The sequence below is a fragment of the Macrotis lagotis genome, chromosome 4 (genome assembly GCF_037893015.1).
Source record: "Macrotis lagotis isolate mMagLag1 chromosome 4, bilby.v1.9.chrom.fasta, whole genome shotgun sequence".
Classification (NCBI taxonomy): Eukaryota; Metazoa; Chordata; class Mammalia; order Peramelemorphia; family Peramelidae; genus Macrotis; species Macrotis lagotis.
Genome location: NC_133661.1, coordinates 261,821,674 through 261,839,194, shown reverse-complemented (window position 1 = coordinate 261,839,194; position 17,521 = coordinate 261,821,674). Strand labels below are relative to the sequence as shown.

Genomic DNA, 17,521 nt, shown 5'->3' with positions numbered 1-17,521 from the left:
AATCAGAAGGACCTGAGTTCAAATCTGACCTCAGACACTTAATAATTGCCTAGCTGTGTGACCTTAGGCAAGTCATTTAATCCCATTGCCTTAAATAAGTAAAATAAAGTATAGCTGAATACAATTTCTAAGAGGCAATAAAGTATGAATTTTCATATATAGATTTATATTATATAAATTTATAAAAATATATAGAAATATTGCTTTATATACATAATTTATATAGAGTGAAGAGGTAAAAGTTTTAGTGCTATTTCACAATGCATATGATTTTTTAAAAAATGTTCAAATGTCTAAACTTCAATTTCCATGAGAGAACTAGCAAATGAAATTTCTTTGTCCACATCCCATCAGTATTAGAAAACACCCATAGGATTGTATATAACTAATGAACCATATGTTTGGCTAATGAACAATTTCTCTACTTAAGTAGAGGAATTTTTTTTTAAATGAGTTTTTTGTCTCAGAGACCAAGATTTTGTCCTTATAAATGAATGTATGTGATACATGCATTTAGTTCCTTGGGGGGGGGGAAGAAACAGATGTAACTTTATATCTTGTAATTATCTAGTTCTTTTTTGCATTTTATTTATTTGTGAACATATCATATTCCCCTAAAAGAATGTAAACACTCAAAAGGAGGAGTGAAGACAGCTTAGTAATGTTAATATATTTATCAGTGCCTAATGCTAAGCACAGAATAAGGATTTAATAATTGTCTACTCAATTGTAAGAGAAGAAAATGGACAGTTAAGAGGTGGCACAATGGATAGAATGCTGGGTGTGGAGTTGGGAAGGCTAATCTTCCTGCATTCAAATCTGACCTCACATGCTTTCTAGTTGGGTAACCCTGTACAAGTCACTTATCTCTGTGTACCTCAGTTTTCTCATCTATAAAATGAACTGAAGAAGGAAATGACAAACCACTCCAATATCTTTTGCCAAGAAAAACCCAAATTGGATTTAGTACAGAGTAAGATATAACTGAAAAAAAAAAGATGGATAGGAGGTACTTAGAATAATGGTGAGGATAGCTTTCTCCTATAGGACTTGTTAGATCATTGGGATCTTACATTGACTTTCTCATATGTCTAACTTCTCCTTAAGAATGTCTGTAGAAACTTTGGGGAGAGATACAAAGCTAGATAAAGTCATTAAAAGACTCATTTTCAAAATTTCTTCCCATAGAGTGACTGTGATTAAACAGGTCTCTGCCAGACAACTAATTGACAGAAGGCAAGTTAGATCCTACCTAATTGATATTTCACTGTCAGTTGCTTCATCTTACAAAAGGACAATGATACTTACCCTAACTTCCCCCACAGGTTTTTTTTTTAGGGATCAAAGGAGATGATGGGTATGAAAGTGCTTTGTAATCATAAACCCTGTACCAACATAAACTATCTGATAATGTGAGAACGTTTTTATTTTCTGGTGAAACCCATTCTACAGAGATCTAACCAAACTTGATATTCCAGATGTGCTTGATTCTGAGCACCTGTGTTCATGAAATGCACCTGGATAATCCTCAACCACTCTGAAATCCCTCAGGAGCTCTTGGAAAATGGAGGGTAAGGCAACTTTGTTGTGAAGGGCAGGCAGAAGAAATGGATTGTCAATACCAGAGAGCATCTTGCCAAATTCTGAACCAGAGGAAAGATGGGGGAAAAAAACAGACCAAAAGAAAAAGAACTACCTCATAGGTTTTGTCCTTAGTGCAGTCTTCAAACTCTCTATTGTTTTACTTCTTTCCTCTTCTTCTTCTTTTTCTAAAATTAGCAAGGATTTTCTCTATGAAGAGAGAGCAAAATAGAGGTAGAATCAAAAGCCATTTCATCTTACAGGTAAGATCATGACAAATGAACGAGTCTATAGCAAGGACAACAGTTCTATCATTGCCACAGTTAATGAAAATAAGCCACATGAGAAATTTGTATCCAACACGTTTTTCTAGATCAGATCACATAGCAATCAAACTCCAAGGATCATCCAGTTACGACTGCCTAAATAGACATTCATTTTTAAGGATTCTGAAAGGACAGATTATGGTCTCAGAAGACTGAAAATAAAGTCCAGTGGCCACCTCTAGCCAGAGTAGCCAAGGACTTAAAATGCAGAATAAAATATACATTTTTGAACACAACCAATAAAAGGAAGAATTTGTTTTTCGTGATTATTTGTTATAAATGATTCTTCTTTCCTTCCTTTATTTCTTTCTTTTCTCTTTGAGGAGTTCCTCTGACTTCCATTTTGAGGAAGGACCAAAGTTGGATATACTTTGCTACCATTTCTGGAGTTCCTCTCTCTTTTCTGCCTTTTCCCATTAAAATAGAAGCTCTTTCAGGGCAAATACTTTTTCCCCTTTCTTATGGTAGTTAATAATATCTAAGCACAAAGTTTTGCTCAAAGTAAACATTCAATAAATGCTTGCTGCCTACCTGCCTTCTGGCTAACAAAACTTTGTTTTGTAAGGAAAGAAATGAAAATATTAGCTTGTTAATTGGAAAAATAATAAAATTAAATTTAAATAAAAAGGTTTTAGTAATATCAAATATTTGAAACAAGTCAGAATTTGGAAATGCTTTGAATATATGGAAATAGATACAAAGAAATGCATCTTATAATCATACTATAATATAGATCTTCTGATTACATAAAAGGAAAATTAAATCCATAGTCAGACTATATTCTAGACATTGAAGTGTTTAAAAAAAATTCTACTTAGTGCTGTGGGAATACAAGGATCAATCAAAAAGAGGTCAAGAAGGTACCTGAGATCAAAGGGATTTTATTACAAAAGTTCAGTGAGGTTCCTCTAGAGTCAACCATGAATGTTCAACCTTTTAGCTCTTCTGGGTCTCATACCCCAAGAAAAACTCGTCAGGGGCCGCATAAAGAGCTTAATATTTATTTATGACTACTGTAACCCATGTTACCAATGAATATAATAATAAAATGTAATATTGCCACATGAATGGGCTTTGAAGGTCACATGAGACTGGCATCCACAGAAGGAGTTTTCCCTCATTCTCAAAGCCACTGAACCCCAGAGGAAAGCTAGGCAAGTGAAATTACATAAATTCAAATATGCTTGCTCTCTCAGTGTATCAAAGGTCGTTGTGAATACATAAAAAGTCTAATTCAATATTTGTGCAGGTCCAAGTATACCATATAAAGTAGATAAATTCTTTAAAAATAAAATCAAAAGAATAGTTAAATCTGGCCTCATACGAAATTGGAAGATTACCCTGAGGATCAACTTCTTCACTTGAATATGTTATTCAAGCAATGAGGTATTACTTTCCAGGAGATTTTTTGAGAACTATCTCAAATCAAAGAGTTGATAAATTACTCCAAGAATATAATTAAATATGCAAATCCATTATTAATGGAAAATAACGACAGACTTTTTGATGTCTTTTCTCTTCCCCTCTATGTTATATGATGTAATTTGTGTTTTTAGAAATGTTCTTAATTCTCATTCTCTTATAAGCTATTACTGAAGTAATATAGTCAAATACTTAAAGACTATGAAGCTACTAGCAACTGTTTTTTTTATGCTTCACTGCAACCCATGATGAACTGAATTCAGTTTTATTATTTTTATTAGTATTCTGAGAAATGTTTGCTTAAGGAAGAAAGAAAAAAGGATAGAGAAGGTTTCATTTAATCAAATGCCCATATCCTCTTTTCTTCTTCATTTCTTCAGATCATTTATAAGTTGATTATAATTGTTTTTAGCAAATATGTGTGGTTTATATACATATGCACATAAATAGTAGCAGTCAGATTTAAAATAATTTAAAGTCATGGATCTCTCTTGCTTCTCTTTAATATAAGAATTTCACTTCAAAATGGAAAAGATGAGACTAAAGGAAATGACTGCATCATTGGAATCCACAAATAACATGACAGTAAATTTAGAAGGCACTTTAATGTTTTAAATGTTATTTCTAGCAAAGCTGCCATCTTGCTAGTGATGCAGTTAGACAGCTTGCTGTCAGTATGCTAAAGAAAATGAAGATACTGTGCAGAAACAGTCATTTTAATTCCATCATGGGTTCTTAAAGTTCATTCACTGGAAAATTCAGCACATATCTAGCAAAAGACATTTAATCTCCCCCCACAGCTAGGGTAGTTTGAGATATGGAAGCAGTAACTCTGAATTTGCAACTAAGAATCAATTCATTTATGAACATAACTTACCTTTGGAAAGACTGAACTGAACCCACAGAGCATTAAAAAAAGAAGTCAATATTTTTAATAAGTCGTTTGATAATCAAATATCACTAGCAAATACTTTGCTTTGTCGGCTATGTTGAATAAAAACTGTAATTATTCATTCTTTTCAGTCCTATCAAGCTAAGGGTGGCTGAAGAAGAAATTCCCTTGGTAGAATTAGGGGCTTTAAGAATTAGTTTTCATTGAAAGAGAATTTAAAACAGATCACTGCTAATTTTCTCTTAATCCAGGATAGTCTATATCTTCTTCTGCATACAGGAAGCTAACAAACTGACATTTAAGACAGAACCTTTTTAGGTACAAACACTTCGGGATAGAAAAGGGCAAGGGATGAATTATACACTACTCTAGAATGTGTTTAGGACCAAAAAGACTCCCTCCCCCCACAAAATCCCATTCAACAGCTTCAAAAGTTGGCAAAATTCATATTAAGAACAAGGTTTAAAAACACAATTTTTTCATGCTGGAGTATGGGAGTAAGTATGTAAGTCACTGGGGCCCATTATTCATCTCCCAATATAAACTACTATGATAATCAAATATGAATATAATATACACATATATTTGTATATCTGTGCAGGTAAGACTTTATGGTAGGTAGGGGTAGCTGGGAATCAGGCTAAAGGAACTCTGGTAAGACAATTTTGTTTTATATTATACATCATATTATATATTATTTTAACACATCATATATTATGTTTAATATATAATATAAAATAGCAATAAGAGCATCATCAAAGGAGAAAGCAGAACACATAAAAACTTAATTTCTAAACTCTAGTGAAGTAAACTCTAAACTCTAAACTCTAGTAAATGGTTCACCTATCATGAATTTATCATAGTCTGTTTTAAACTTTTGCTCATCAGCAAACTAGTGAACTTCAAATAAGGAAGATGAAGATTTGGTGAGAAGGTTCAGAGTTTTAAAACAAGGAGAATTCTATGTAGGAAAATGAGTTCAAGATTACATTTTAATTATAGAGAACATATTTTTTTCCTCCATTGAAATTTCAAAGATAAAGGATAAAATTGGGAAAAACAACTCACATAAATTATTACAGAAGAATGTATTAAGAACTACAAATTATCTGATAGTGACTGAAAAATTGGGGTAGGCTGGAAAGGTGAAAAATTATATTCTGTAATTAGCAATCAAAATATTTATTATTAGTATTTTCATTTAAGATGTTGAATATGAAAATTATGGTCAGTTCAATTCTATTGCATGGTTTACATTTAATTAATAATATGCTTGCTCATCTATTGTAAACCCAGAATGGACATACCTGCTTGCTTAAGATACAAATTTTGGGCAGAATAAGTACAATGTACTAGGAATCTATGTTCTAAAAGAATTCCCAAGGACACCTCAAAACTATTCAGCTGACTTTTAATATTATCATTCAGTCTGATGTTTCCTTGCGTTTTATACTCCTGGAAAAAATACATGGTATTCTTAAAAGAAGAATATGCCTGCTTCTTTAGAGTAGAAGGATAAAAAAATAAATGAATGAGACATTGGAATTTACTCCAAGTAATAAAGGAAATATGAAAAATTAGTGGAAGAATTCAACTTAACCATATTAAACTGTGTTAATTTTCCAGGTGTTGCCATGTATCCAAATGAGTTGTCATAGGGATTCAAGTTAAAGATAAATGTAAACCAGATTTCAGGAGATTAAATTTCCCTTTATAATATTAAACACACAGTTTGTTGCATGCCTTTACTTAGAACACATTGGAGAAATTATTTTCTGACTTTTTTTTTTAAAAGAGGATCTCAAGATGGGTTGTAGAAAGATACTGGGATTGGAATGTCTTTCTAGAGTAAAAGTTTTCATATTTGATTCTAAGCTATTTACTGTGCAATAATATCTTGCACCAGACTTGCTTTTCCCTACAGTGTCACAATATATAAAATGTACCTACAGCAGCCATAGAGTTTAGCTGATCAATATAGAATTCAGGCCAACTTGTAGCTCCTTTGTTTTCTTCCTGATCCTAAAAGGGGAGGAAAAAGCAAAAATTAGATACCAGAAGAATAAACCTATCCCATACATGTTATTGCATACATAATTCCAGGGCAATATTATGAGTTAATAGCTGATATTCCTCTTCCAAAACATCCAGGTAACTCAGATGAAAGCACGTGTAGCAATCTATTGAATGAATCCTCTTAAATGACCACCTAACAAGGAAGATGTTCCTGATGCCAACTGCTCAGAGAAATCTACAGATATGAATAACAGCCACTGAAGGACATTTTCTGGTTTAAATAGCACATTGAAATAACAGGAATATATTTTAGGTGGTAATTCAATTATTGTTGTCCTTTGTTCTTAAAGAGAGCCAAAATAACACCACTATGTTGGGGCCAATGTACAGTTATGTCCAACTGTGGCTAATTAGAACAACACTAGCTCAGAATGATCTACCCACAGGTGGGCACAAATAATCCATATGAACATTTGGAGAGGAAATGTCTCTAAATCTGCACATCTCATATTTCTTTTGTCATATATTCAAAGATGCTTTTTAAATGACAGTCCTCATAAAGAAATTAATTTTATTCAATCATCAAGTGGTCTCTAGGTTTTGAACTGCACCAAGCACAGATTGTAGGATGAATAAATAGGAGCAAAACTATAAACAAAAAACTTTAGGTTTCTCCATCATCATCATCATCATCATCACAATCTACATTTAAATAAGTGCTTGAGTGGTTTTCAAAGCACTTACATATGGTTTTTAGTGAGTCCTTAATTCTAACAAAGGGCAGTATTGTGTCACCATTTTAGATCTAGGGGACAATTAAAAAAAGATTCATTTGAAGGTGGCTAAATCTCTTGCAATAGATGAAAATAGAGCAAAAAAAAACCCCCACAGTATTTAGTCATTTCTCAAATAAAAAGTAGTTTAACTGCCTGCACCTTAGTAAAGGGTTAGGGAGAGGAATAGTATTAGATTGACTAAGGTGGAATATACAGAAGACCTGGAATTAGAAGTCTAAAGTCTAGGTTACCATTGATCTACCTGATCCTAATTCTGACATAAATCTCAAACCTGCTTCAGTCTCCCTTTCAAGGGTGATAAACTAAAAAATGGATAAGGCTAATATAAATCCATGGTACTACTGTAGATAACTGGGAATCATTAGGAATAGGGTCTGAATGATGGTAGGGATGAGTGGAATGGGAATTAACTGTTTTGGTCTGTGATTCTAAATATTGCAACAAACATTTAGATTATAGATGCATGTTTACACATAAAAACTACCTTAGTAAAATTATCTTTCACATTATAAAGCAATACTATTTTGGGGGATTCCCAAGCAATACTGCAAATATGACTAAAATCAGAACTATGACTACAGGTATTTTCCAGGCTCAAGAGTCTCATACAAACTATTTATGGCTTGAAAAACAGAACTTAAGACATATCATTTGTTTGATAGTTCTATATTTTTCTTCTTGTTTTCTCTTTTTAAAATTTATTATTTATTTCAGATTTTTTTTTTTAAATTTGTTCCGGGGCGGCTAGGTGGCGTAGTGGATAAAGCACCGGCCTTGGAGTCAGGAGTACCTGGGTTCAAATCTGGTCTCAGACACTTAATAATTACCTAGCTGTGTGGCCTTGGGCAAGCCACTTAACTCCATTTGCCTTGCAAAAAAAAACCTAAAAAAAAAATTGTTCCAATATAGAATGAGGCCCCCCCCCATTTTTCTGGAGGTTTCTCTATATCTTCATGGGGGGAGGGGGATTATCTTTACTTTTACAACAAGACTATTGTAGTAATGTGAAAAAAAAATAAATTTCAAAAAAAGAAAAACTGTAGTACTAATTTTCTCCCTCCTTCTAGCTTCTCCCTATCCATTGAGAAGGAAAGAAATGATGATGTTAATTATACAAATGAAATTATACAAAACATAATTGTATGTTTTCAAAAATAATAATTAAATAGTTTCTATTAATTTCTAGGAAAAAAACAGAATTGTGCCAGTTTATTATTTAATAATTAAATAGATACATTTATAACATTTGATTAAATAAATGAAAATTAAGGTTAACATTATGAAAGAATATGGCAAGGGACATATTATTACTAGTATCATCTAATCCAATTGTAGTTGTTTCACATTGAAGTATTTTACTGTTTTGTCAATTAGCTTTTAAAAAGTGCCTGCTAAATGATAGGCATACTTCAATAAAACACATTTTCAGTCATTTTTCAATTGTGTCTAACTCTTTTTAACACCATTTGGAGTTTTCTTGGCAAAGATACTAAAGTGGTCTGCCATTTCCTTCTCCAGTTCATTTTACAGATGAAGAACTGAGGCAAACAGAGTTAAGTAACCTGCCCAGGGACAAGAGTATCTGAGACCAGATTTGAACTCATAAAGAGAAGTCTTTCTAATTCCAAGCCTGGGGCACTATCCACTGAACTACCTAGCTGCCCACAAAACACTTTAGTGTAAATAAATCTTTTGAGAGAGATCTATTCTGCAGAAGGAAAATAAATTTCAAATTGAAGTATTAAACAGTCTCAAGTAAAAGGAGTAGGCATACAAGGACACATGATTGTATTAATCTGTAAGTTTATATTCAGAAGATTCATGAACTTTATTTATTTAGAAAGTAGGCACTAGATGATTGAACAAACACTAGAGAAATGGCTTTGATGTTGGACTCCATTACACTTCAGAGTAGCACTGGACAGTTTTTACATAAGTAAACAAAATACTAGATTTGTGACCTAGATACCAGTCCCTAGCTTCACCCCTTTGTATTTCTTTCCCTCTCCCCAAAGGATTAAATAAACTTCCAACATTAAAAGGTTATTTAAGAAGCCCCAATCCATAGCTGTTCAATGGAGTCTGGAGATAAAAAGGATAAAATGCTGAGCCGAATTTCCACAAGTCAACCAAAGTCACATGTACACCAGAGATCATGTGAAGGCCTGCCCAAGTTAAGGTCTACTAGTCACTGTTGCAGGACAGAGGTTCTAAAAACCAGATAAGCAAGATTAGTATCTGTAAGGAGAGATTCCTTACATGTTGTAAGCAAGCAGTAATCTAAACAGATCATCAAAAGTAAACAAGATACTGATAAAAATCTAGAAAAGAGAGGAGAGGGGAACCCTCTTTACAAAATAAAAGAATTTAGATGGAAACCTTAATATGCCTTTCTTAATAACTTGCTTTGTGGAATATATATGTATATGCAAAATACAAAATGTATTTATATTTATGTATATACACATACAAAATCCTTGAGTCCATGCCTTCTAAACTTTGAGAATGGCAAAGAGTTCAGTAACTAATTCCTTTTTAAAAATGACAAGTTTTATCCCTTGTCAGTCTGATTTTTTCTCTCCCTCCCCTCCTAAATCTTTTCATCTTCCAAATCATCAATCCTCCATTCCTTTAATCTCTTACTACCAAGGTGAATGATTAAAGGAAGGAGGGGGAAAAGATGCTTTTGTTACTTAAGTATGAAAATATTTTGTTACCAAATCCATAAATATTCTCTATTCTTTGATTAAAAGAAAAGAGATCTATCCTTTAGATTAGATGAATCATATAATTGTGTAGGGTTATGGTCTTCTTCCTTTTGCTAAATGAATGGAAAAATTCTAGGATCTTAGCAATGTCTCCCTTTTTTAAAAAGTTTTACTGATGCCTTTTCTCTTTTACATCAAAGTGATTTCTGGAATATATTCTTTCCCTTCCTTATCTGCCCAGGGGGCCTTCCTTTATGTCTAACAGGAAAAAGTTAAACAAAAGTAATGCATTGACTATATCTGGTAATATAGTTTCCCACCTTTCTAAGGAAAAAAAAGGAAGTATCTGTGTTTTCTACCAAGAAAAGCTAAGTCATTATAACTGAACAGTTTCCTTTTATCCTTATTTCTATTTACTACATTACACATGTAAGGTTTTTCTCCCTGGTTCCGCCTACTTTATTCTCCATGAAATCATACAAATTTTTTCCAGGCTTCTCCAAATTTTCTTGGAGGATGACTGTAGAAAAACCTGGGAAAGTTACATGAACTGATGTAAAATGAATTGAGTAGAACCAGGAGAAAATTGTACATAATGACAGCAATTTTGTACAATCATCAACAGTGAATGAATTAGCTATTCTTAGTAATGATTCAAGACAATTCCAAAGGACTTATGATGAAAAATGTTATCCATATCAAAAGAAAGAACTGATTGTCTGTGTCTGATTGCAGATGAAGTATACTATTTTTTTTCATTTTTTGTCTATGACTTCTTTCACACCACTAATACGGAAACACGTTAAGCAATGACTGAGAATAAATAACCTAGATTAAATGCTTTTCTGTCTGAAAAAGAAGAGGGAAGGAGAAAGAATTTGGAACTTGAAGGTTTAAAAAATGTGTGCCCCATCCACTGTACCACCTGGCCATACTTACAATTATTATTATTTTTTAAATTTTAATTATTTTCTCTCCCCTTTACTTTATCACTCATGTGGGTATATATTTTTTTGGGGGGAGGGGGTATTATGTTTACTCTTAAACAAGGATATTTTAGTAATGTATAAAAAACATTATTTGCACAAAATAAGAATAAATAAAAGGAAAAAATTGTCTTTACATGTAATTGGAAAAAATAAATTATTAGCCAAGATAAATAAAGAATAGATGAATGAATGAAATTCTCATATCAATTACTGTCTGATGCTGGCACAATAAAATTCCATTATATTTATTTACTACAATTTAGCAATTCTTAGCTATTCTCTTATCAATGAGCACATATTTTGTTTAGAAGACAGTCAGGTGGTGTACTGGATACAGCACTGGGACTCAAAGCAGAAGACTGAAATTCAAATTTGTCCTTAAGACACTGGCTTTGAGACTCTAGGAAAGGTACTTAATGTCTGTTTGTCTCAGTTTCTTACAATGTAAAATGGGGGTAGTACCTACCTTATTGGTAGGTGTTAAAACCAATCTCTTAAAAAAGAGAGAGATTACTAAAGAAACAAGAACTTTTCCATTTATTAGAGTTGTAGGAAGGATTAAAGGAGATATTTGTAAAGTGCTAATTAGCATCATGCCTGGCTCATAGCAGACATTCTATAAATGTTTATTCTCTTCCCCCTCCTCTTTGTTCTCTGTCACCATAGAAAATACACTATGAATATTCAAAAAATAGATGAGACTTTTTGTTCTACTCTTGACCTCTTAGGGGCATATGCTTAACAATGTGATCTTTGGATTCAAAGTTATGGGAATTTATGTAAGTATATAAATTGTCTGGGTGTTCATAGGCACTGTCTAATTCCAGATTATTTTTTGTAATGTAAATCAATTCACAACTCCTCCAAGGGATTGCCTAACTTTCTATAGCCCCTCCACCAGTGACTGAATCCAGCTTCTGTCATCTTTGCCATTTTGTTGGACACTAGGTGAACCTGTTTGAGTTTGCTTTCCTATTATTAATAATTTGAAAAAAAAATTGTATATGTTAAGTATTTTGCAATTCTTTCAGAACTTAGTTCATGTCTTTTGTTCACTATGATGTGTCTCTGTTAGCCAATGTACAAACTGCATCTTTCTACCCAGAAATACAAGGTTGGGGCAATAGAGAAATATTAGTATACATTGAGTGATATTCACTTATATTCCTAGGCCTTTTGTTCTCCATCACATTGTTGATACAACTAGTTCTCTTGAGAAAAGAGAAAATGCAGGGTCTGCTACAAGAGAAAAGAGTCTTAGAAGCAAAGAGTATACAATCAAATAAGCATACAATCAAATAAGAAAAATGACAGTAATGATGGGTCATTAAAATTCATGTTGATGAAATACATAAAATAAATGAAAACATTAACATTTAGTGAATTCTATTGAAGCAATTTTCAAATTTTTAAAGATAATATTTTAATACTATTTGGGGGAAATCATACTTGTGTTTTTATTAGTATAAGGAATGTGTGTGTGTGTGTGTGTGTGTGTGTGTGTGTGTGTAAACAGTTTTTAATCAATGTAGCTCAGTAACTGAGAATTTAGCAGCTTGCCCAGAATCAGCCATCATAGATGAGTTTTGCTGATTTTTCTTTGCTACAGGAAAAGGGTTTAATGGTTGAAAGGAGGATAGAGGTATTATAGAAAGTCACATTGGACTAAAAAGACTGATGCTTTTAGCATTACAGTTGCTCAATTAATAAAATCATGTCCCTAAAAGGCTTCTTATAAGACAGGATATGCAACAATAAGAAACAAACTACCTCACACAGAACCAGTAGTGTAAGAAGGACTTCAAGCTCTTCCTGACTCCATGGTTCATTTTCTATCCTCTGTATATTGCCTCTTATTTATAGTATATGTAAATAGAATTCCATATTTGATTTATCTTAGAAATATCAAAACATTTATCCCTTTTTCTAATATATGACCCAATGGACAAACTTTAAAATCAAATGTCTTTCTGGGGTTCTTTCATGTACTTTTAAGAATTCCACTGATCACTTACTTGTACAAACTGACCAAGAATGAAGAAAGAAACACCAGAAGAATCTTTATAGGACTCCCTGTAGTTTTAAGACTTTTATAATGGCTACGTTTCTCTAAATGAAAATATTAAGATGCAGTTGAACTCAGATGAAAGGCAATAAAGTCAATTTGTTCCAAAAAAATGGATACTGAAACACAACTTTCTCTTTTCAAAAAACAGGAATGGGAAGAATGTGAGAGAGGGAGATAAATAGTGCATACTGTCAAATATGACCCATTTTTACTTAAATATTTTCTTTGCTACATACATAAAAGGAAGGATCTGGAGGGTTTGGGGTGAGGTTGGGGTTTTAGGGAAAGTCCTACTGTCTTGACATAGTTTACAGAGTTAGCACTTTGCTGGCTCAGTCAAATAAGCATAAAACCACAAAACTAGCAAGCAACTTATAAAAAGAAATCACTTCATCAAACCTCATCACTTTTTGTCAAATCTTTGACATGCTTTCAATTTTTAGCCTATATAGTTAGTAAATAATCACATTTTTAGCATATCTATAAATTCTAAGCATCATGTGGAAATCCAGAGATTGGTGTCAATGGCCTTTGCTGCCTCTCATATTACTCCCAGATTTGGTACTACTAGCCCAGTTTGTCAGAATGCTAAAAAGCAGGTTTCAATTTAACCTGCTCTTAGGAAAACAATCAAAGTATGTTTATGATTTGCAAATAATGCTTAACATGAGACTTTAATGGAAGACTCTGATAGAAATCAGTTTTTACAATGTGGAGAGAATCAAGAGAAGTAATAGGCAGATTCTGGGATTTCAGTCAGGAAAAATGGTCTTGAGTGGTAGGAAATATATTAATGAGAATAGCATTCATATCTTTTAGAAGAAAGTTATTGTTTTTCTTACTCATAGAAAGAACTAATAGCAGCTATATGTGATCACAAAATTATGTCAGAATTATAGGTGCTGCTCAGTATTGAGTTAAACAACTTGCAAAGAATATCTAAGACTGCCAAATCAGTATGAGATCCTTCAACACACTTTCTACTATAACCTGCTTCATGAAACAAAAGTTTCTAAAGGGATTACATCTTTGGAATGAGTCAATTTTTTTAAATACCCAGTGCTATGTTTCTGGCACAGGGTAGGTATTTAATAAATATTTATTATTTATTATTATTATTACAGGACAACATGCACAAAAAGAGTGTTGCCCTTAAATATCTTCATCACTAAGATGACAGTGAATACCATACCATGGACAATGTGGATTTCAATCTGACACCCACTATCTGTGTGAAATCATTTAACCTCTCATTTTCTCATCTGTGAAATGGGGATAATAATACCCTCAAGTGCAAGGCTCACATGAGATTTTCAAATCTTACATGTCAAGATTATTATTTGCACAAAACCTGAAGAACAAAGACAATTTCATAATTTGATAATAAGGTACTGATCGGGGAAAAAAGGGAGTAAGATAAATGCTAGTTAAATAAAGAGGGACCTGTGAACCTAAAATTATTAGTCCAGACATGGCTTATTTGTGCAGATGTAACATTTTGTACTTTACACCTGCAATTTAGTCATATATAGGAAATGGTGAATGGTCCAGAGGAGTTTCCTTTTTTTTGGTGATGGCAGGATATTCATGTAGTCATCAGTCAAGGGTCTGCTAAAGATGGAAACATAATTTACTTGAGTTGGCATGAAAGCCACAGGGCAAAGAAGTTCAAAGGAAAGCTAGAGGGTGTTACAGACTGAACTACAGCTGTCCTCTGTCATCAGATTAAGTGATAAGTGACCTTGTCATTTTGTCCATGCTCTCATACTCAGTAATTTTAGTGGGCTTCCAAAATTCATCTATAGTGCTCTAAAATCTTTAGGCCAGCATTTTTTCCAATCAAGTTCTGCACAAAACCCCAAATAAGGCCAGCTATGTGGTATAGCAGATAGAATGTGGGACCTGGACTCAGAAAGTCCTATGTTCAAACCCAGCTTTAGATACTTCTTACCTGTATGAACATGGGCAAGTTACTTGACTTTTGTCTGTCTTGGTTTCCTCATCTGTAAAATGGGGATAATAATGGCTTCTATCTCCCAGAACTATTCTGCATATAAAATGAGGAAAAATATTTGCAAATAAGTTTGCAAACCTCAAAGTGCTATATAAACATTAGCTATAATTATTATCCTTTGGGGATCACTTTGGGTATTAGAAATATTGATTACAAATACTGATCAGAAAACACTAATTACTCCAAAGCCTTTGGAGGAAAAGGATCAGAAGTTCTAAACCTTTATTTTAAAAATAATTATAGGGGAGATGTATATGTAAAAAATGTGAAGTTTCAGGATTAAAAACAAATCTATGGTTTGTTCTGGAATTTAGGTCTGGGTTTTCTGACTAGGACAAAAGCAGGAGGAGTTGCTAATTGAGACAATACTAATTTTCCCTTGATTTTTGACCTGTTAGAAACTCACAGCCATACTTAGATCAATATAAGAATTTTAGGATCTAAGGATATCGTTTAAGTGGTTAGATGAAACCCAAGGAGAGAATTAGGATCCTATTGGACTAAGATATGACATTTTACATAGGGTTATGAGGCTTGGAAGTACTTTATATAAGTTAATTCTTTTGCACAACAACCCTGTTAAATATGTACTATTACTATCCCCATTTTTCAAATGAGGACACTGAGGCAATGAAAACTTAAGGGACTTGCCTAGGATTACACAATTGCTAAATTTCTAAGACAGCATTCCAACTCAGGTCTTCTAGGCTCTGCGTCCAGAGTTCTATTCACTGTGCCACTGGGCAACCTCATTTTTATCAATATAATTTATGTTATGTTGGGTTTCCTAAGAATTATTATCATTAACTCTTCCTTCACATTCTCAACCACCCCGAGCATCTGGTATCATTCTTCATAGATAGAACTAAACCGCAAACTATTTTAAATTTGCAGTGTTTAAAGTGGATAAGTTAAATGCTATTTTCAGATATTTATGATGCTGCCAAATTAAGGGTGGCATTCTTTAATAGTATCTGCTGCTAAGAGTTAATTCTTCAGACTCAATCTTTCCCACTGAGTTTACTAGTATTCCTAGTATTGAAATTACCAACAATGATCTAGGGAAGCCAGATATGCTTAAATAATGGCAATATATTGAGTGAATAATCCATAAAAATAGAATCCCAACAGTTTCCACCACCCTGAAACAAGGTCTTGTGTCTTATTTATAGACTTTCCTACAACCTTCAGTGTTTTGCTGGCATTTGTCATCACTAGAAAATACCAATGTTCCTCAGTACTTCATGCCTAATTGTTACCTGGACCAATTTTACTTAAGGAAATTTACTGCTGCAGTAAAGAACAGATGGAGGAAAGAGTAAAATAGAGAAAACTTGTGCAGGATCTATTCTAAACTGAGATGACTTCTGGAGGTGATTCTCTCTGCTTTTCACTCTCAGGAGAGATATAGTATATGATTCAGAGAGAGGAAGGATGGTGATGATATCACAACATGTAAGACAAAAAAAAATGAAACCTCCAGAATTTTTTCTAGGTTGTCTACTTTTTTATTATTTTCTGCCCTCTGGCACCAAGTACATAAAAGAAACAAGAGAGAGATTGATTGGTTGGTTCTTGTCCTTCGTTATTGAAAAAGATCAAAATGACATCACTATGAGACAAATTACAGTGTGTATGACTGTGGCTACTCTATCACAGGTTGGTCACAAATAGTCCATGTGAACACCTGGGGTAGGTTCTCTAAACTTACAATGTCATATTTCCCTTGAGTTGCTTCAATCCTGCCTTCCTAATAGAAAGCAACATCCTCACTTATGAGGGCATACCATGCTGGATGGTCCTGTGCCATTGTCTCCTATTCAATTCTAAAGTTCTTCAAAGAGACCTTCAGGGGGTCCTGGTATCACTTCTTCTGACCCCCTGTGAGTGCCTGCCCTGTGTGAGTTCTCCATAAAATAGTTTTTTTTGGCAAGTGTATGTCTGGCATTCTAACAACTGTCCAGCCCATTGTAGTTGCACTCTCTGTAGTAATGTAGAAATCTCAACCATTACCAATTAACCAGTAAAAGACTTCTGGGTGGCCTAGTGGAGAGAGAACTGGTTCAAGAGTTGGATGTTATTTCACTTTGGCCTCAGACACTAGTTATGTAACCCCCTAGATAAAGTCATTAACCCTCTTCTGTCTTGGACACCTAGATAGTGCAGTGGGTAGAATGCTGGTCCTGAAGTCAGAAGGACATGCATTCATATCTGGCACTAGACACTTACTAGTTGTATGACCTTAAACAAGTCACTTAACCCTGTCTGCCTCACATCAAGGGCTGGCTCCACACTTCCTGAGTCATATCTGGCCATTGGACCCAGCTTGTTCTGAAGGAGAAAGTGAGGCTGATGTCTTAGCACAGACCTCCCCACCCCACACCCCCTTCCCCAAATCCAATTCACTTGCTTGTCATGGCATCACCTCCCTGATATGATCTTGGAACTTGGAAAACAAAGGACAAACTTTATCATCATAATCTATAAAATGGAGATAGTACTTTATGCATACTTCTGAGGGTTGTTGTGAGGATCAAATGAGAGAATACTTGTAAAGTGCTTTGAAAATTTTATAGTATCTATTATTGTTCATAACAACAATAATAATAGAAATTCAGTTTAAAGTTATCCTGTAAATAAAAAAAAAACAAAATAAAGTTATCCTGTAGACAAGTCTAAAAAATTCATGAGTCTATCATTCTTTCGAG

At 33.6% G+C, this 17,521-nt stretch overlaps 1 protein-coding gene across 3 annotated transcripts in view; it reads right to left on the bottom strand.

Moving 5' to 3' along the window:
• The window catches only part of DAAM1 (dishevelled associated activator of morphogenesis 1), a 222,193-nt gene that overhangs the window by 63,704 nt on the left and 140,968 nt on the right, over window positions 1–17,521 (bottom strand). For all 3 annotated transcript variants that reach the window (XM_074235915.1, XM_074235916.1, XM_074235917.1), the window contains exons 4-5: window positions 6,172–6,243; window positions 1,697–1,791 (exon numbers count right to left, since the gene is read on the bottom strand). In XM_074235915.1, the coding sequence (XP_074092016.1) occupies window positions 1,697–1,791; window positions 6,172–6,243 (167 nt within the window). The remainder of the gene's footprint in view (window positions 1–1,696; window positions 1,792–6,171; window positions 6,244–17,521) is intronic.